The sequence below is a fragment of the Nomascus leucogenys genome, chromosome 19 (genome assembly GCF_006542625.1).
Source record: "Nomascus leucogenys isolate Asia chromosome 19, Asia_NLE_v1, whole genome shotgun sequence".
NCBI classification, from domain to species: Eukaryota; Metazoa; Chordata; class Mammalia; order Primates; family Hylobatidae; genus Nomascus; species Nomascus leucogenys.
The window spans coordinates 40566889-40589134 of NC_044399.1; the positions used below are offsets into that span (position 1 = coordinate 40566889).

The window sequence follows — 22246 nt, forward strand, 5'->3', positions numbered from 1 at the left end:
AGTGGTTCACAGTGAACATCTCTGATATCTGTATATAATGAGGCACAGTCACTCTCCTCTTCCTGCTCCATCCTGTGTACCCACAGCATAGAACTGCCACTATGCAGGAAATGGCAAACAGTTCCTGGTTTTACTGTTAGCAAATTGTAGCTGATGAAGTGAAGTGCTCCTATGATCAATGATGCTCCTTTATTCTGATTTTATTTTTTACTTTTTTTTTTTATTGAGACAGGGTCTTGCTCTGTCACCCAGGCTGGAGTGCAATGGTGCAATTATGGCTCACTATAGCCTCAACCTTCTGGGCTCAATTGATCCTTTCACCTCAGCTTCCCAAGTAGCTGGGACTACAGGTTTGCACCACTATGCCTGGCTAATTTTTGTATTTTTTGTATAGACAGGGTTTCACCATATTGCCCAGGCTGGTATTGAACTCCTGGGCTCAAGAGATCTGCCTGCCTTGGCCTCCCAAAGTGCTGAGATTACAGACGTGAGTCACTGTGCCTACCCTGTTCTGATTTTAAAGACATGAAAACAATAATAAAAGTCAACACATTTCTCTTGGTCCTAGATTTATTGGTGGTTCTGGACTAGGATGGGAAAGAGATGTTCAGTGAGAACTTGCCCGGGTTTGGGAAATAGCCTGTTACTCTCATCTCACTCATCATCTCCCCAACACTAGGACTTTTTGACAGACATCAGTCAGCAAACTTTTTACCTTTCCTTTTCTCCCTCCTTCCTAGAATCCATCCTGGTTTTCCAGAGCCTTCCCCCAGCACCACTAGATGACCCCAGTGCATGGGTTTGGACCCCTGCCTCAGTCCTGGCACCAGGAGGAGGTGAACCTTTGCACACAGGTCTTACCTCGGGAGCTATGTAGTCAGGAGTCCCACAGAACGTGGTGGTCGTCACACCATTCAGAATCCCTTCCTTGCACATCCCGAAGTCAGCCAGCTTGCAGTGACCTTCTGCATCCAGAAGGATGTTGTCCAGTTTCAAATCCCTGCAAGATAGGCCAGGACCATATTGTCAATACGTCACTCACCCCAACATAGTCTTCTTGAGTTGGAGGTATGTGCCTATCTTAGGGAAATCTCCAGAAAAAAAGTCCTGAAAGAAGCTTGCGTTTCTTGAAACTCATCTCAGTCCAGGGGCTCTCTCTCATGTTAGTCAGCCCCTAAGGCACCTCCGCTTTCTTCAGCAAGAGGGAGGAACTTCTGTAACCCCAGGAATATATCAAGACTGCTGTGGTTTAATAGATCTAAGTCAGTAGGTATATATGGAAGCCCTGCTATGCACCCAAATTCATATTAATCGGACCCTGCTGTGAAAGAAAGAAGCATCTACCCTTGTCCCTCATGAACTAACCATGGGGATCAGCTGGGGGTCCCAGCATGACACATAGGGACATCAACGAAACAGATAAGACCACCTAAGAGCCAGGCGCTACTTTATAGAGCACCGTGCGAGCTATTGTGTGTCAGAGCGGGAGACCACAAACAGCCAGTGCAGGCAGTGAGGGCTTCCAGGAAACAGCGCCCCTCAAGAGAAACTTGGCTAGAAGGTAAGGGTTTGATACACTGTGAGGAGAGAAGATGGGAGAGAGGAGAAGGCCAATATAGCTGATGCAAAAGGTAGTGAGGAGGCCAGAGAATTGGGCCCCAGTGAATGGTGAAGCAAGACAGGAATGTTTTGCTCAAAGAGCCTGGAATGCTAGGAAAAAAAATTTGAAATGCATGCTAACAGCAATAAGCATCCTGCCTGCATGAGCACAATGCATTTATAAGATCACTTTCCTAGGGGCAAGCAGGCTGGGTGGGGAAAAGGTCTGGAGGCAGGAAGGAAGGCACATTGCTTATAATCACCTGGACCCACAGAGCCCACGTGGTTCTGTGCAGCAAGCAAGAGCCATAGGGGCATGCCAGTCTCAAACAGTGCAGCTCCCTTGGGGCCTGTTTTACACTTTGGGGTTCTGGGTAAGAATTCCTTGCCACCATGCCTGGAACCCACAGGCCTGACCCGGTAGAAGAACCCAGACTGGATGGTGGTCTCCACCCTGGGCTCCCCCCAACAGCCACTCTAGGATGGAGGGTGAAGGGTCTTGCAAAGAAGGCCCATTCGTCTGCACACAGAAAGCAGGAGGGGTCTGCTGGCGTCAAGATGTGAACTCCGGCCATCGCCAGGGATCCAGGCCTGAGTGCAAAGGTGGGGCAGGAAGCACTTTAGGACCTGCCTGCATTGTACCCATGACCCCATTTCCGCTTACAGCCGGGACTTCTTGAGAAAAAAGAGCATATAAAATGTGCTGCTCTAAGCAAATGCTCATGAACTACAGAAAGAACAGTGAGCCCAACCAAGCTGACCCCCTGGGACCAGGGTTCTCCCACCCCCACCCTAGCCACTGTGTGTGGTCAAGGCCCAGCTCTGGCTGTGGGTGATGGAGCAGTGAGACAAACACTGGGCCAGGACCCAGGGCCTGAGTTTGTAGCACTGGTTGTAGCCTTATCCCAGTAAAGTCACCTTGCTGGTCTGTGACCTTATCTGGTGAGTCAGAATGACACGCTCCTGCTTGTAGGCTTATTTAAAGGACTAATGAGATGTGTGTGAAAGTAGAAGGTCTTTAACATTGTCACACTCACTTTCTTCATGAAGGAACCAAGTTCAAAGGCAACTGGGTGAACCGTCTGCCCACTTGCAAATGTCTGAGTCCTTGAGAAGCTGACAGCTGGGGCCTCACTGAGTCACATGCCCCTCTATCCCTCTATTTTGTAGTATCCAGTGCTGCCAACCCCCATGACACACACGATCAACATAATGGTGATACTAATTGGAAAAAGAACAACAATGATGCTTCTTTATGTGTGGGAAGCACCTCCCAGCTCATGATGCACACTCAGCACTGTGAATTCCATTAAACAGTTCCACTGCACAGCTCTGTGAGTTAGGAGGAGCACACGTGGCAACTACCCTTACAGAAATAAGTCAGTGGAAGCTGGAAGAAGGTAGGTGATTACAGGTGGTGAAGGCTTGGTGGAGCTGCTCTGCAAGCCAGCGTCCTTGTCCCTGTGTGCTGCGCTCCTCTGCCCTCTCTGCCTTCACATTGGTTGACTTCCTCCAATGCCAGCCACCAAGCCCAACTTTATAAAATACCCCAAATGCCACCCCCTAAGCACTCTTTTGAAAGCCTTTGTTATGTCCGAGGAAGGACTTCTTCTAATTTTGTATAAATTGAATGGATTCAGAAGATTCCAAGCCAGCTTGAACCTTGCCCCTTTTCTGACTCAGGCTGTAAGACTCCGCCTTTCCTTCTGCCCAGGGTTGCCTCAGGCAGGGCAAAGAAGGAGCAAGGCCTCACTGCTCCCCAGCTCCTGCTCTTCTTTGCCTGCCCCTGCACTGGCCCCAGATGCTCACCCTCCCTTTGCTTTCTACCCTTTCTTCTCCCCAGGGGAAAGGTGGTCCAGGGTGGCTGCCACAGCCAAGCATCATCTGCAGGCAGCACGCAGCAGCTGCCCTTGGCTATGACTGGGGGAGGCCCTAGCCAAAATGCTTCTTCCTGCTGTCTTGCCACCGAGGCCTGAAGCCCACCCCTGGTCACTTCCTCCAATTCCCCCTCTGTATTTCTTGAAAACTCTAACTGTCCATATAAAACCAAGTCCAGGAAGAGTTAGGGACTTATGTTCCTTTCCTTAATGACAGAAAAAGTTAGAGTGGGTCCAAAGACTTCCGGGAGCCAGAACGGCGATTGTCAGACTTTCTATTGCTCTGGGGGTCTTCGGTTCCATTATAAATAAAAGAGCTCACAACTCTGGGACTAAACTTGCCTGGCACTGGGCGCTCAGTGGCAAGCAGTTCACGAGTAGGGTTTCAGTGGATGGGATAGCTCAGGGAAGCCCAGGGCCATGATGGCTCAGGGGTGGGTGTAGGGGCAGGATGCAGTGGAGGTGGAAGGTTGTAGGAAGAGAAAGAGCTAGTCCTTCCCTAAGAGATTCCTTCATGGTTTTCTTACCAGCACTGCTACCCCAGGATCTCTGCATTTCCACTCCTTATTCCTGTCCCAGGAGTCTCCTGTCTGTATGTTTTCAGTGCTGTCTCTTTGCTAGGGGCCTGTAGACCTTCCTGGGGAGGAGGACTGGGAATAATGGTTTCCCAGCCTTGCCTACTTTGGGGTCCTGCTGGCAGGGCAGAACTGGGCAGGCTCTATTCTCCTGAGTGTTCCCATGGTGTTCAGTGTTCAGGACATGGCCAGGCATGTAGCAAGTGCTCATCAAACTTGCTGGAGACTGACGGCTTTGCAAAGAGGGACAATTGCCCAGATATTAGTCCCTGTGTACTTGGTCCTCAAATACAAGGCCAGGGTACTTTTGAGGAATGGGACATTTTTTAAGGAGGGGGCTCATTTTTTTAATAGAGGGGTGAAAATCCAGCAAAATTTCTTTCCCAATATGCGAGCCAATGTGACTAGCCTATACTCATTTATCTATTTGCAGTTTCATTCAATTTTTCTTCAATAGGTAATACATTCATGTGTTCAAAAAACCAAAAAGTATGAAAGGGCATGCAGTAAAAATTCTCCCTCCTGCATCCATTCCCTAGTCACCCTTTTCTCTCTCTACAGGTGATTTCTTTTTATTCATGCCCTGTGTATTCTCTTGATCATACTTTAAATATAAATAAGAAAATATGATTATATATTCATTTCCCCTCATTTAACTAAATGGGAGCTTACTGTACACATTCTTCAGGACTTTATCTTTTTCACTTAAAATATATTGAAGCTCTTTCTGTTTTGACACTTAAAGAGCCTTCTAATTCTTTATCGTGGCTATATAATGATCCACTGTATTTATTGGGGGACATTTAGGATGCTTCTAGTATATGCTATTAAAAACAGTGCTGCTGTGGATAACCATCTACATAGGACATTTTGCATATATGTGAAGGTAACTATACACATTTCCTGGAAAATAAATTTCTGAATCAGGTACTACAAGAATGTGAATTTTGATGGATGTTGCCAAACTGCCCTTCTTGGTGGTAGAACAATTTATACGTCCATCAGCAATATATGACAGTGCCTGCTTCCGATATCCTTGCCAACATGGTATATTATCAAGATTTGGTAGCTTGATAGGTGAAAACAGTATCTTATTATATTATTAAGTTTCTCTGTAAGTTTGAGCATGTTTTCATGTATTCGAAAGTGATCTGTATTTTTTTCCATGAATTGTTGCCCATTTTTCTTTTGTGGTGTTTGTTTTTTATCGATTTTTAGGAGCTCTTTCTATATTAGGAAACAAACTTCATGCATGAAAGGGCATACAGTAAGATAAGAATTGCAAATACCTATCCCAGTTTTTTGTTTGACTTTCGGCATTGCTTATGGTGGTTTTGTCATGCCAATATTATTTATTTTTATGTAATTGAATTGATGTTTTATATCATGGGTTTGGATTTTATGCCTTAATTTGAAAGGCTTTACCCATTTCAAAGTTATAAAAGTATTCTCCCAAGGTTTCTCCTAGTACTTTTATGTTTTCATTTGATAAATGTAAGTCTTTGATATATTTGGGACTTCTGATAAAAGATGTGTGATATATATCCGACTTCACTTGTTTTCAGAAACTTAGTAAGTTGTCCCAATCCCATATGTTGAATAGGTCATCTTTTCCTCACTGATTGAAATACCACCTTTATCAAATACTAGTACTAAAGCCTCATGCGCACTTGGATTTTTCCTGTACCTTTTATTCTATAACATCACTCTGTACCACTCTGTTTTAATTATTGCAGGTTTATAATGCCTTTTAACACTCGGTAGTACCAGTCTACATATTATTATTTTTCAAACTTTCCTGGCCATTCCTGTTTATTTTTCCATATGAACTTTAGAATCATTTGTCTCGTTAAAAAACAATCCTGGTGATGTCTTTATTGTGAATATGTTTAAAGTTATAAATTAACTTAGGGAGAGTTGATATTTTTACGATGTTGAGTCTTCCCTTCTTATCCAATAATACTTTGTGTCTTTCCATTTTTATGTCATCTGTATCCCTTAGGAGAATTTTAAAATTCTCTTATATAGATCTTGTAAATTTCTTATGACATTTTATGGCAGATTGCTGGTTGTCCCAATATCTATTCTCAATTTCTTCCTTTGTAAGAGAACATTTACTTTCTATTTTTTAAGCCAGGCACATAGCTACGCAGCCATGAACTAGAATTAAAAGCTGCCCTTGGAGCTGGGTGTAGTTATGTGACTAGGTTATAGGCAATCAGATATGTGGAAGTCTCCTTAAAAGGAAGAGCCTTACTCTTCTTTTTCCTTCCTCCTTCTATATATTCTCTCTCTCTCTCTCTCTATATATATATATGTATATATACACACACACACATATATACACACATATATATGTTCCTCTATATATTCTGTATATTGCATGAATGAGGATATAATGCCGAAAGTAGTAGCAGCCACCTACAACCATAAAGACAAGGACTAAGTCCTAGGAATGGTAACTGGACCATCAGCCTTCAGATAACTTTCATATGAAAAAGAAATAAACTTGTATCTTATTTAGAGCACAGTTGCTTTGGGTTTATATGTTAACTGCAACGGAATCCACTCAAAATAATCCGGGCTATTATTTTATATTTTAAATTCCTCTGGTAAATGGGGGCTTTCTTCTGTTATGTCTTCTGTCTGCTCACACACGTATAGGCTAGGTATTGATTTATGTTTATCATTCTGTGCCCTGCCATTATACTGAACCCTCTATTTTTGTAACAGTTTTCCAGTTGATTCTCCTGGATTTTTCAAATTGTCTGCTATTGATGATTAATTTTCCTCTTCCTTTTTAGTATTTATACTTCTAATTCATTTCTTGTGTCTGATTGTGTTGACTGGAACCTCAAGAACAATGCTAAGTAATAATGGTGATAGCATCTTTGGTGGTCCCTGATTTTAGGAGGGCCACTCCTGGCATTTCCCCCTCAGCCTGAATGCCTTTGTGATAGCCCTTGTTGCCTGACACCTGGACTGATGGCTACTTTACTCTCCACTCGACTGAAGACTTACGAGAACTTCCATGGAACCCCACTTCCTCCCCCAGTGCCAAGAGCCAACTGGGATGTGGGCTATAGGAAGGCGGTAAGAACCAGGCTCTTCAGCTTCCCTCGAGTCCAGTGTGTCTTAATCTTGGCATGCTGTGACCAGATTGACATTTGGGGCTGGATAATTCTGTGTTGTGGGGGGCCATGCTGTGTACTACAGGATGTTTACTAGCACCCTGGTCTCTGTGCATTAGATGCTATGCATTAGATGCTATGAGATGCTATGCATTAGATGCATTAGATGCTATTAGTATGCCCCCTCTCCAGTTGTGACAACCAACTGTGTCTCCAGACATTGCTAAATGTCCCTTGCAGGCCCTCTGGTTGATGACCACTGCTCTAATCTGAGTCGTAAGCAGTGATCAGGGCTCTAATATGGCCTGGTCTGGATCACTAAGCCAGACAGAGATTTGGAAACCACGCCCTGGCTATAAGGAAAGGGTGCATTCGCCTGGGGCATCCTCTGCCATTTTATTCCTGGGAGACGGGAATCCTGACTCTACCAACCCTGCTAACATTTGGCATCCTCAACCCACATTTTTAAATGTATGAAGAAACTGAGGCTTAGAAAAGGTAACGTGTCTGAGGTCAGTAAGAGGCAGCATGGGCTGACCCTACATAACTGCCTGTGACTACCTATTAGATAAAATGAGAGAAGTATGAGTTGGAAATCTCTATTTGATGCTTGGACTAAAATTCCTCTGGGCTGGGAAAAGAAATCTTTGTGGTGAGGAGAACATAGAGCCCAAGGGATCACAGACACTACCAGAGCAGACCCACTTCGAGGCAGGATGGCACAATGAAGGCTCTCCTGGAGTGGGAATGAAGATCTCTTCCAGAAAATCACAACATGACAAGAAAGGAAATTCCCTAAACAATGTACTTTTAAAATATTCTATAAAACCTATCTGAGCAGGAAAAAAATAAGACCTAGCAGTTATAGTGTCAGGGGAAAAACAAAAAGTTTGACTTCTAAGACCAACTATACAAACTAATTTATTAGGGTAGGAAAATGGAAAAGCATCAGTGAGTACAAACAGATCCCTTATGTGATTTTGCCGCAAGGTGGGGAAGAAATGGTCTAAGACTGAGGGAGAACTGGTGTGCAAAGAAGGTCTCGTATCAAGATACCTGCTAGAGGTGGGATGAGACCAGTGGTAGGTCAAATTCTACTTCTAACTTGACAAGAAACTTACTTTTTTTTTTTTTTTTTGAGACAGGGTCTCACTCTGTCATCCAGACTAGAGTGCAGTGGCACTATCTTGGTGCAACCTCCGCCTCCCAGGATCAAGTGATTCTCCTGCCTCAGCAGGCAGAATTACAGGCACGCACCACTACTGTCCAGATCATTTTTTTTTTTTTTTTGTAATTTTAGTAGAGACAGGGTTTCACCACGTTGGTCAGGCTGGTCTTGAACTCCTGACCTCAAATGATCCACCCGCCTTGGCCTCCCGAAGTGCTGGGATTACAGGTGTGAGCCACTGTGCCCAGCAAAGAAACTGACTGTTCATGTCTCTAGCAATGTGTCTAGAATAACTCGAAACACATATTTTGGCTTCTAAGAATTGCCTCCCAGGTTTGGCTATGCATGTATCTAATTCTGTGTATAATAATTTATGTATAAGAAGTTGTCTGTGGCTACATGTGATTTGAGATGTTGGGTGGGTCCCCAGATTTTCTCTTCCCGATGTCAGACAGGAAGTACGGCAGTTCTGAATCTATATCCCAACTCTGCCACTTACCAGTTGGATAAGGTTGGGCTGGTCCAACATATCTTTAAGACCTAGTTTCCTTATCTGTTAACTGGGGATAGCATTGCCATGATGGAATGATGTAACCTCTGCGAAAGCTCTAGCACAGTGCCTGATCCATGATATCCCAGAAATTCTGCCTCCTCCAGGGGTCTCTAACACTCATTTCTTAAAATACACATTCCCTGCCAGTGCAAGTCACTAAATCCCTAAAAATCCTTTTATTTTTGAAAAATACTTACGGTCTTTTATGTGTATAAAGCACTGAGATAGATGCTGTGGGATGAAACATATGAAGTATATGCAACTGTAACTTAGGAGAAAGGGACAAATGATGTGGAACAGAGATGAGACTGACTGAGACTTTTAGCACAGCCCGGTGAGAAAGTCAAGATTCCTTTCCCTGGGACTGGGGAATGACACTGTGCACGGAAACACAAAGTTCCCAGGGAAGAAAGCAAAGACAGTGGGGCTCACAGGTAGGGGTGAGGCTGTGCAGATGTTGATCAACAGGATTCATGCGACATCTTCCAGACCCTTAAACTTCTCAGGACTGGCTGCCACTGTGTGCTATCACATACAGTATCACTGTCCTTCCCACAACAGCCCTGGGCAGCGGGTATCATCATAGGTTTGCAGATAAAGAACTTGAGGTGGGGTGGGGGTGAGTAAACAAGGCTAGGGAGGTGACTGGGACCTGAACTGTAGATGTTTGGTGGAATCCTGTTTTCTTTACCCTGCACCTCAGCTATCTCATCTGAATTTATCCTTTCCAATTTGGAAAAGTGTATTTTTCTATATTGATGGTAGATTCCCTAAGAATAATAGCCAGAAAACTCTCCTTCTGTAAACCATACAGCATCTAGCAAAGAGTTAGCACGCGTGAGGCCCTTAACATATCAGAAAGAATAGGAAACAATTCTTTTATGCTTGACTTGAAAATTCACCACAGAAGAGGCCTGTAATGCTCCTTTATTCTTCTCTCGTTTTCCAATGCCCTCACTTCCCTGGCATGCAAATTCCACAAAGCTCAGGCCTGAGTGCTGCAGAAATAACAGCAAATTCTTCCAGTTACTTGAAGATAAGAGATTAGAAAAATTACTTCATGTCCTAGAGCAGGCCCTCGACGGAGATTATGAAGAAATCCTGCTTGTTTTGGGACAAATAGTGGAGACTTGTGAATGACTGTGGTCAATCAGACGGGAATATTGGCTCTTCTGGCAGATGTTACCAGGCACCTTCATAAATTTAGCAATACACTTGAGAGAAAGACGTTTTTTCCAGCGCAACATTGTGGCAAATGTTGGTGACTGGCAGGCACCCTCTTCCTGACATTCTCTACACAGGCACCTCCCATCACTCTCAGGAAGCAAGTCCGTCAAAGACCACCAGAGGCCAAACACAAAGGCAAGCAAAGTGCATCTATTGCCTCTCCATAAAAAAAAAAAAAAAAAAAAGCGTAATTTGTTTCTGAGCCCAAGGTAAATTTTTTTCAAGTTCTCCATTGCAGTGCTGATAACCGAGAGTCAACGATAATATTTCATTCTGGGCCAATCTCCAGGGAAAATCTTCTCCAAGTCTTTGCATAGGAAAATTCAATCCTTTAGGAGCAAAATAATTAACTACTTTTCTTCTTCCAAATGCTTTTGTATCCCAAGCTCAGTGTCAAATCTTTTCTATCTCTTACTTCATTTAATCCCACAAGTGCTCTGGGAATTTGTTAAGACTATTATTATCCCTACCTGCTAGATGAGGAAAAAGAGTTTGAGGGGATATTTAACTGGCCCAGGACACACGGGTGGTGAGTGAGCAACAGAGTCCACCCTGCCTGACTCCACTTCCATGCTCTGAATCACTTCATTGTGTTGTTTGAGGAGAAAAAAATATACATTGTGTCTATACGCCCACCCTTTCATGGGATAGAGAACACAGTTGTAGTTGTTGGGGTGGTGGTTGTTTCTAATTCATGGAAACATGCTTATAAGATGTAACAGATAAGCCAGACAATGCTATTTTGATCAAATAGATGTCCTCTCAACTGGAGAGAGAAGACTTTTAGCCACTACACTGACAGTTGGAAGCCTGAGGTGTCAAACAACATCTCGGTTTGAAGCCAAAATAAATAGCCGGTACCTGGTTGATCCTGCCAATAGAAAAAATAATAATAAACAGCCTGTGGCTGTACCTGGGCATTAAGCCTTGGAATCACTACAGAATTGCTTATCTGATTGCATGATCATCCAATTACTTTTTTTTAACCCATAATAATGAAAGTACATTCTTATCCTTAATATTCATGGATAAAATCCTGATCCCTGCTGAAAGGAAACAGGCATTGCCTTGTGTTTCCAGCATGTGGGTGAGCTACCCTGATGATCCATCGTGACACTTACACCTAGTTCCCCTATCTCTCTCCAGGCCAATCAACTTGGTCATCAAAACAGCTGTTTGGGCAGAGCCCAGGACAGAGTGACCACAAGCAAGTCACTTTTCTGAGCATTATTGTCCTCAAATATGAGATAAGACGGCTGGATGAGTTAATCCCCAAGGGCCTTTCCAGTCTAAGATCCAGGAAGTGAAGGCAGCTGGGGCCCGTGAAAGAACTTGCTTGAACTTGCAGTCCTGGCTGTTGCACACCAAATGTTTCCCCTTTCCACTTTGGAGCAAACCTTTGCCAGCAGGCATTTTTACACCAAATGTAAATCAAATGATGCTCCCCTGCTGCTTGCATTCTTCAATGGCACCCCAGAAGCAGGGTTGTTAGCATGGTGTGAGAGGCCCTTTGTGGTCCCCCACGGCCTTCTAGCCTCATCTATCCAGTTTGGATCAGGAGAGTGTATGATGATGGATAAGGCTAGAAGGCCAGAGGAACCTTCAGATGGTCCCTGTCTCCTGTTCCACTATGAGCATCTATCCTCCGCAAGGGATCATTCCATGAGGGCAGGGTCTCCAAGTCCCCACAGTGTCTGATGCATCCCAGTGTCTCAATACCTACTGGTCAAATGGATGAAGGAATAAGAGCAGAAAAGTGAATTCACAGATCGTGGCCCCAAGCAGCCAGATGATGTGAACATGCATTTCCAAATAATGTATGGAATGACTAAAACATTTTTATTGAAAAGTATTAAAACTAAGGCCAAAACCATCAGAGGCAGCTGAATCCAACATTCTCTTGCACTCTCCAATCCCCTATTATACTCAGGTATAATTATAATAGGTTCTCCCTATTATACTCAGGAAGAGAACCAAGAAACACCCTCTTGTTGTGAGGTCTCTGCCTTTATCCCAAAGATGCCTCTCTTGGCCACTTTACCTGAAGCAGCCCCTCACTACCACCCCCAACCCTTCCTTTAATCTCAGTCACAGCACTTTGGTCAGCTCCTCTACAACAATGACCACAATTTGTCATTATTTTGCTTATTGCCTTGAGCATTATTGGTTTCCTCACATGAACTCCAGGAGAACAGAGATGGTGTCTTCGTGTTCACAGATTGGTCCTCAGGGCCCTGCAAAGTACCCAGAATTCAATGTTCACTGAATGTCAGAATGAAATGATGGGCAGGGTCTCTATGAAGTCCATTTTAGCATCCATCAAATTGGCAGCATGATTACAACTAATGATACATTCATTGTCTACTTGCCCCTACTATGTAATAATTCTATAATAGTTATTGAGTTTCTACCTAGAGTCTGTTTCAGGATAGGGAGAGGGAAGAAAGACACAATCCATGTTTTCAAGGAGAGGTCTAGGGTCTAGAAGGAGAGATGGACATGAGGCCAGAGTACTAGGATAGCAAGTTCTAAAACCAGAGGGAGAAACAGGACATCATCACCGCCTTAGAAGGCAAGGATTGCTGGTTTCACCTCTTTTGGGCCCAGAGATTTGCAGCTCCAAGTCCAGCCAGCACTCTGTCATCACAGAAAGGGCCACTCCAGCTAAAGGACCAAGAGTAACCTTTCTGGGGGCGTTACTGGAGCCTGGCGGAAGTGGACCATAGAACCCAATGCAGGGTCCAGAATTCCCAGACAGGAAGGCCAGAAAACCGCACTTCAAGCTCCTTCGTCAGGACCAGAAGCTGCCAAAACTAGTAGGCGTATGTCTTCCATGTCCAGCCACATAAGGAGCCACGTGCTAGGAGATTGGCTAGCCCCTTGTAGGTCACTCCAGCCCAGATAAAGAGCTGAGGAAACACAAATGTAACTCCACACAATTTGACGGGGATGTAGGGAAGGCACGTCTTCCTGCAAAGTGGGGGTCACCCAAGTTACTTGGAGGATATCAGAGGCCTCATTCAAGGTTAGGAGGCTGAAAATGGACTGACCTCTGAAGGGACAGAAAACAGATTTTATTATTCTAAAAAAGAAGTCTTACATTTGTATTTGTTTAATTTGGCCATAGAAGGTATTTGCTTTAAGACCATGCGGTGCTTTCCAACGGCTAAGAAATGTGTTTGTGCGCGCACGTGTGCGTATACGCATATATGCCAATAAGAAGGGGTACAGGGCTGTGCTTATGCCCTGTTATGGGCCTAGACCTGTGGTTTGATGGACAACGAGGCAGCACAGGCTCAGGCAAATGAGGCACGTTAAGAAGAGTCCTCCTCTTCATCAAGGAGGACATAATCTGGTAGAGTTTACAAATCAAAGGCGATTAGAAATAAGGGCAGCCTCCGTTTCTCCATGTGATGGACATCTACTGAGCACTTATGACATATCAGAAAGGCCCAGGTTTTGGAGGGAGGCAGGAGGATAGCAGCAGTTCCGCTCATGCATGCTGAACATTATTGGTCCCTTGCAGGCACCTCACTGGACATGCTGACTAGGTGTGATATGTGAAGGTTTGGGCTGGAGGAAAAGAATGAATGTGGGTGAGATTTTTCGAGAACAGGATCACATATAGTGTGAGAAGAGAAGAGGGCTAGAAATGATCTGTGAGCAAGCACAACGCTTGATGTTTGGGACTTGGGACAGAGCAACCATAGAGGACTTTGGTGTTAGGGAAACCCAAAAAGAGAGAGAATCCCAAACAAAGAGTGTGGTCAGTCAGTGAAGGGCTCTGAACTTGGGTGGTTCAGAGGTCTTTTTATCCAGCTGAGGCCCAGGCAGATAAAGTCACGTGCTCTTACTTATATTTATTTATTTTTTCTTTTTATGCTTTGAGACTCTGATTTAGAAATAATAAATATAAAAATAAAAATAATAATTGGTTGTATCTTTTGAGAAAAGACTTTCCGGACTAATAGAGGCATTGTGTATCAGGGTCTGCCCAGTGAATAGCTTTAGTAAAGAAAGTAACTGTAAACCTCAAACCCGCCAATGGGAGAGAAGGAGAGTTCCAGAATCCACTTGGGGAAAAAAAGAAAAGCAAGCAATAACTCTTGGAGTGACACTGGGAGACATGCCCTTTTTCAAGGCAGTAGAGTCCACATGTAGGAAGAACGCCATTCAGAGAAAACCCACCAGAGTTCTGTGTTCTCCACAAGCCTTCCAGTCTTCCAACCAAGAAGGATCCAGCACCTTCTCCTTTACCCACCCTAGGCTGTCCCTGAGGAGCGGGTTAGTTGGGGCAATGGTGACCCAGCCCAAATCAGCTCAGTGATCCTGGGCCCTCTCTTTCCTCTCCACTCCACCAGGCCCATCAGAAGGGGTGCCTATACTCTGGACATTTCTTTACTTCCTTCTTTTTAAAAATCACCCTTCCCTAAACTATGATCCCTTCTGAACTACTTGCAAATCTGCTCAGTGTCATTGAGCTAAAGTGGACCCTTATGGCTTGAAACGTAACTCCCCCGAGGGAACTTGCAGAGATGGATCAGAAGATCCAGGAGAGTCAGCAGAGATGATAAGGTATGGGGCACAGCTTCAAGACCACTTCTCAAATCCTGGCAGGAAGAGTCTAGATTTCCCTCTCCAGGGGTCTCCTGAAGGCCACAGCCTCACCCCTGCCTCTGACTCCATCCCCAGCCAACTGCTTCCTTTTACATTCTTTAACCCAAAGACTCTACTTGGAGCAAGATTTGCATTTTCTTGAGGCCATTCAGCTAAAATTCAGAGTGCTGTTCAATCCCTGACTTTGCTGGCGGTCACCAGCTGGATTTATCTTCACACTAGAGCAGGTTGTTTGGCCATAGATGTGGATGAAATATTAGTAAGTTATATTCAAGGAAGACAGGTACTCAAAAAGGATAACCTATCTCTGCTTTGGGAAAAAGTGACCCCCAGTTTTTAAGCAAAGTCTCTCAATTATGATTCAGGTCATGGAAGTATCCTGATGGCACAAGGGTGCGCACACAAAGTATAGCAGACCCACATTTAGCATTTGTAGTTTTACTCTTCTCAAGCTACTCTAAGGGTCCAAAACAAGCAGTACTTTCTACCTGTGTACAGGACATATCTTAATGAGTTTTCTAATGAAGCTATGTGTGGGTAGGTTAGCTGGCTAGCAAATGAGTCAGACCAAGTGGAAACAGAAAAATGAGGTCTGCAGAAGGAATATTTCTCAGCCAGAAAGCAAGTGCTTTGATCAAACTGAAGAAAGGAATGTGGAATTTGTTGGTGGTTCAGATCTATGACAAATAAATCCTTTAAGCAGTCTATTCTGAAATAAAGAAATCATGACTTAAAAATTTATTTTAGCAAGTGCTATGACAAAAATTGAAACTTCAGTGAAAACTAAAAAGATAATTAACATGTGTTGTGAGAATGTACACAGACAACATGTAACTCTCAACATTTCTATGTATCTGTCATGTTATATTAATCATACTATATACTTTATTACATATAACAAAGTATATATAGTGTATAACAAAGTATGTATGATAAAGTATATAGTATGATTAATATATGTACTAGTATATTTATATATGCATATTTATATTTTATATGGTATAATATATACATACAGTGTAAAGATGACATAAAATCAATAAAAGTTTAATTATAAGTAACTTATTAGATTATATTTTGTGTTATTTGTCTCTTTCGAATTTTGTAATTATTTTTACCAACCCAATGGGTTATGCTAATAAAAATGAAAACAACCACAAAAACAATTATACCTGAAGCCTTAAGAATATACAAGAGCAAAATCTGTCATCAGGTTAAAAAAAAATTGCTATTTTCATGGGCTAATAGTCCCTAAGGGAGGTTAATTAAACAAATACTAATTTCCTAATCTGTTGATGACTGTCAAACAGCTTTTATTGCCAGAGATTAGCTGTTAAGATATACACCCACAACCATACCTGCTCTTTTTTGAAAACATAAGTGTTCTGATTTAATGGAAAATCACTGCAGGGCATAAGTATAAACTATAAAACAATTAAAATAATAAATCCGAATGGCAGCATTTCCAAGCAAGTCTTACAACATAACTCAGCAGCTTCTAGGAGCAAGGATCTGCCCTGGGCCCTGTAGTTTGCTGGTGCAAGGAGCAGGCACAGGCAGCTTCCTGTGGGCAGCCTTCAGCCAGCATGAACACGAGGCTGCCTGGAGTGCCCGACAGAAGAATGAGACAGTCGGCCCAGGGCTCAGGAGGTTCCAGGGCAGAGGCTGCCCACAGGCTCCTTGTCAGCTTGTTCCCTTTCGTAGAAAAAAACCCATACACTCATGCATTCAAATATTCATGGAGTGACTACCATGTGACATGCGCTGTTCTTGGCACTATGGAAACACGTTCCCTGTCCTCTTGGCATTTATATCCTAGTGTGGAAAGAGACAATCAACACATATAAAAATAAATAAAATAACGTTGAGGAGTAAAAGTGCTGTGAACGTACATGCTGAGATTAACTCTGGTCCATGCCCTTGTTTCTTTTCCACTCATCAACAGCTATGTACTGAGCACCTGCTATGGGCCTCCACCTTCCTTGGATGGGAGGTATCATTCTGAGACTTGGCTTCTGCCATCCACATGTGAAACAAGGAGAAAACCATGAAGATGTTGTGCTCACTGACGGTGCTGATGAGCCTTTACTAGTGCGCCTCATGTGGAGGAGCGCCTCGAATTCTCCCCCAAACTCTGAAATGGGTACTGTCATCACTCCCATTTTAAAGACGACAAATCTGAGACCTAGAGAGGGTGCACGTCTTGCTCAGGGGCCCACAGCTAGTATAGGGGTGGGAAACTAAGATTTGAAACTCACAGGCAAACTCTTAACCACCCAGTGTCTAGGCTAGGTGGTAGAGGAGGAGGTCCTGAGAAGCCCTGAGCTCCTCCAAGAAGGACCCACATCTGCTATGGCGTCCATATTTTCCTCAAGTCCATGGCACCTGCTCCAGAGTCAGGTGCCCATGAGCAGGGCCAGAAATACTGAGTGCCTGGTCACTCTCTGGTGGTCTCTCCCCAGGATCACTAACATTTCCAGTGCAGAAGGTCTTTAGGTGTGTGGTTATCCAGCCCTGACTTCTCAATGATGACACTTCATTGGCTTATCAACCTTATTTTTAATGGTCAACCACAGATCTATATTTGGGGCCACTGGAAAAGTGATGAAAAGATCGAAGATATGAAGATTAGGGAACATTTACCAAAACAGGGAGCTCCTATGATGCTACTTCAGGAATAGCAAGGCAGAGATGCCTGAGACTGAGCAGGAGAATGTGACATCTCCCAGGCCTGAAGATTACTCTGATTTAATAATATGTGAATACAATGTCTTAGTCTCACTTAGGTTCAGGTTCCTAACCCATAAAATGGGGATAACAGTACTCATTTCAAAGGGTTACTGTGATGCCTAAATGAGGTAATATGGAAAGGGTTTATATCAGCTCCTGGCACAGAGTGGGTGCTTAACAAATACTAGTTCCAATTGCCCTTCATGAGCAGTTTCCAAACTTGACCATTTAAACCACGAGTTCATTACCCCTTTCTCGCATACAAACAAAATCACTGTCATGTAAACAGATTCCAATATCTGCCTTTTTTTTGTTGACTGATGACATTACAAGTGATGCTGGAAGGGAAAAACACAATGGCAAATGACAATAACAAAAACTAGAGGGGGAACCAGGTAAGGAATAGAAAGAGGATATCATTGGAATGATTTGTCGAGGAATTGTAACCTGGTGGCTGTACCTGCTTGCTTTCATTTTATCTTTACTGCCCACTGTAGCCGACTTTGTCTGCCACAAAGGGCGTACCTCAGTGTGTGAACTGGGATGCACACGGAACACCAAGGCTTGGCCTTCCTGATACTCCTGTGACTTTTGAGGCAGTGGCATGAAGGCAAACCGGCTGTGAGCTGACCCACTGTGGTTTCCCATGGCCATGTCTGAGAAACACAGCTGTGGTCCAGCCTCCTTAGTCCCTGTCCGTTTTCCCATTGATTTTCCAGTTTGCCTACTGTATCTGTGAGCTGTCTCATGTTTTTCCAGTAAATTCTTTATCCGTGCAAGTTAGGCAGAGCTATGCATACTACTGAGAACTCTGATTGAACTCCCAAGTTCCAGGACAGTCTACCCCTTGATCCTCAATGGTAACAGGCTGCCCACAATGACAGCCACTCACTGTCAAAGGTTTACCAACTCAGAACTATCTCAAGATCCAAGTCAGTGTGGAGAGGCCCTGCTGGCCATCATACAATCCCCACAAGTGCACAGCACTGGTTGATAGCAGAGACCAATACTGTGAAAGGTAATCAAGCGCAATATGACCAGTATTACAAATGCAGTGGGCTTCTATGCCCTAACAGAAGGCTGGGGCAAAAAGTAGCTACTGGATGAATATTGCCATGACTGTGAACATCTAGAAGCTGAGAGGTTAGGATCAGATGCTGGTTTAGGGCGTGCTCTCTCTTTTATACATACAAACAAGTCTATACAGCTGTTTCTACTCCAGCTTCAAAATAAAAGAACACATCAAACATATTACTAAAACCTGGAGGACTCACTGTGCGGGACACTGTATTAAAAAGATCCTAAGAATCCAGGATTTTAGTGATGTGAAGAAAATATCAATGATAAATTGTTTAAGGGCAAGGGTCAACAATTTTGAACTGAACAAACCTGGAAGCTAAACATAGAATGGACACTGAAGCATCTAGAATTCCCCTAGAGCTAACTGGGAAGGCACAAATCTGTAGGCTTTCTGGCTCTCAAGCTTTCCTTTTTCTGCATTTGCCCCTGAACTCCTAGGCCAAAGGTCTGGAGGCTTAAAATAGCACTCACTGACTCTAGATTTTTAAGCTCAACAACACCCATATTTCAAAGGAGCTCACCTAGGACAAGTCTGTTAATGTTGGGTCTTAAGAAAACTGTAAACTGCTGAAGTGTGTCTTTGCTGTCTGTAGCCTTTCCTCATCTCACGCTTGTCCTGCCTCCACATCTACTGGCTCCATGCTCTTTGTAGCTCTCACTCATCAGCTCCCAGTAAAGGCTGTGACGGCAGCATTCACCCTCCCATGGGACTGCTCAAGGGAAGGGAGGAGGAAATTCACAGTTGTCAAGCCCTTACCACAGACCCGGTTCTGTGTTAGGTCCTATGGGGAGACACAAGAAAGCTAAAAAAGAATTACCACCAGGAAAAGCCTTTTAATCTGATATTCGAATGGGAAATATATATTTAATTATGAGTAAATATCAAATAAAAGGAATGCCTATTAAGTGTTCACTTTCAGGCTTTTGCATAAACTGTTTCCTCTGTCTGTAACAGCATCCCTCAATGCCTTCTCTGGTCAACTCCCATCACTTTCTGTAAGAAGCATTCATGGACTCCCCCATGGGAGTCCATGTGGGGGTTCAGTGCCCCTCCTAAGGGGTCCAAGGCACTATACCTCCTCTGGCGTAGTATATATTACAAGAAAATGTGAATGCCCCCAGTAGGCAGCGAGGTCTACAAAGAGGGGACAAAGGAACTGAGTATGGTTTACCACTGTATCCCCCCAGCACGCTGCACAGTGCCTGAGATGTAACAGGCCCTTAGTAAATATCTGATGGCTAATGAACACAGGGGTTAAGAAGAGACCCAGAGAGATCTCTGTGGGTTGAATGGAATCTGCTTCTAAGACAACAGGCACTTTGGAGTATTTACCAAAGAAACATCCATTAAGCACTTTTCTTCTGGAAACAGCATTACCTGTGCCAGAGATTGGATGCCAGGCTGGTAAAACAACACCGCCTGAGCCCACTCGGCAAGAACCGACCTGTTAGGGTATTAGGGCTCTGGCTTGGCGGTCCAAGCCTGCTGCTTACATCTGCCCTGCTGTTGGAGCAGATTAACTTGTCTTAAATCATTTTTAATCATTTTAAACAGGTACTTCACTCAGATAGAATGGAGACACGTACAACTGGATTTTGATTCACACTCCATTTTGCTCTGGCAGTAATCATGTATGCAATGGACTTTGATTTTCATGCTTATTTAATTCTAATGTGAATTAAGAATGACTCATCGTCATAGGCAGAACATTGATTTTTCTCAGAATTCTCACTTATGTACCTACTAAGTGTCTGTATATACTGTGAAGGTATATTTATGCCTGTATTTATTGGCATGCATGAATTTAAGAGAAGAAAATTATTCAAAGACACTGAAAAGTGGAAAAATTCCATCAGTCAGTTGAATTTGGCTAGATGAAGGCAATGACTAGTTCATTTCTCTCCTGATGATGTATGGTTAACCATATCTAGGAAACCGACCATCCTCCCCCAGCCCCTTCTTAAGGCCTGCATGTAACAGCCACCTCTTGTCTAATATACCGACTTGAGAAAATATTTCTCTTTTTCAGATAAATTGACTCCCACAAATTCAAACTTTTATTTTAAATCCAGTCATTGTTACCTAAAATGTCCCCCCAAAGTCACTGTTATTGGCTGGGTGCAAAGGAGTTTCTAGAGAGGCACAGTACATCAGCAACCAAACAGTCCTCCTTGTCAACCACATACCAGAGATGATGCCTATTTTCCCTTCCTATCAGTTTGTATTACTGAGCTCTACAGACTGGACGAACTATAGTACTGACCATCAATTCATTTTCCCAAATGCTCTTCCCAAAGACTGTTCTACTAATATTTAGAGAAGTGTAATTGTAAATCAATTAGATTCCAATTTTCTAAAGCTTACATGCAGACATATAACCAAGCATGGCAGTAAAGAAGAACTTGAGAAATGGCTACAGGGAGAAAGTACTGGGTAATCAGTGGCTGAACAAGGCAAGACACCATTGCAAATAAATACCAAAGTCTCTTTATTTGTGCCACTTTGAGATAGGCCAAGTGAGACATCCCTTTTTCCAGCTAAGATTTAACTGTGTCTAAAAAGTTCCTTTCAAGACTTACCATATTCATCGATTAAGTGGAGGTTGCTAGTGGAGAAATATTTTTAGTTGTTTTGGGGCACGTGATATTTTATAACCATACAGCACCATCATCCTTATCATTCCCCACAGTGACTAAGCATCTTTGCTGGATATATTAGAAGATCAGAGAGATAGCAGACTGGGAATGAGCCCAGTCTTCAAAGAGTTTGTAGTTTGTCACACATAGATCAATGAGTGAAGTGTTGGGTACGAAGAACATGATCCCTTTCCTCTGCCCACAAGTGTGAACATAAATGCAGAGCCATAGATTATGTGGTCATTTTTCACAGAAGAAGCAGGAGGTCTCTAACTGGAGAATGAACACAAAGTGATAGGGCAGTATCAAGGAAATTGATGAAATGAGGTTTCACAGAGGAGGTGATTCTTATTTATATTAGTATCAGTGGATAAAATTGAACCATTCATTAGGAGAAAATTCTCTATAGATTGCCATCTATTCATATTCCTTATTACATCTCGGAAGGCAGCAACACCATTAAAATTAGAAATAAGAATAGTGTCAGCCACTCAACACTAGTATCTCTCTTTCTTTTTTTGTTTGAGATGCTGTCTCACTCTGTTGCCTAGGCTGGAGTACAGTGGTGCGATCTTGGATCACTGCAACCTACGCCTCCTGGGTTCAAGTGGTTCTCCTGCCTCAGCCTCCCAAGTATCTGGGATTACAGGCATGCACCACCACACCTGGCTAATTCTTGTATTTTTAGTAGAGACGGGGTTTCACCATGTTGGCCAGGCTGGTCTCGAACTCCTGACCTCCAGTGATCCGCCTGCCTCAGCCTCCCAAAGTGCTGAGATTACAGGTGTGAGCCACCATACCCAGCCGTATCTCTTTATTAAAAAGCAAACATTTTAAAATCACTTTTAAACCTAGGATGGCTTGGTGAAATTGTTTGACACATGCCAACTGCTGGCACTCAGCACTGCCTTGAGTTAGCAGCCCTGTCAATCAGTGCACGCCTTGTAAACATTTGCTTCTTCATTCATTGTAGGCAACTTTATTTCTTTGCATTTGGAATGGTACAAATCCTTACCACCAAACTTCTGAGAGAGCTGAAGAAGAAATAGATA

The 22246-nt window shown here is 43.4% G+C and overlaps 1 protein-coding gene across 3 annotated transcripts in view; it reads right to left on the bottom strand.

The window, feature by feature from the left end:
• Positions 1 to 22246, bottom strand: part of PRKCE (protein kinase C epsilon) — a 531054-nt gene that overhangs the window by 40410 nt on the left and 468398 nt on the right. For all 3 annotated transcript variants that reach the window (XM_003262805.4, XM_030799764.1, XM_030799765.1), the window contains exon 12: positions 862 to 1000. In XM_003262805.4, coding sequence (XP_003262853.1) covers positions 862 to 1000 — 139 coding nt within the window. The remainder of the gene's footprint in view (positions 1 to 861; positions 1001 to 22246) is intronic.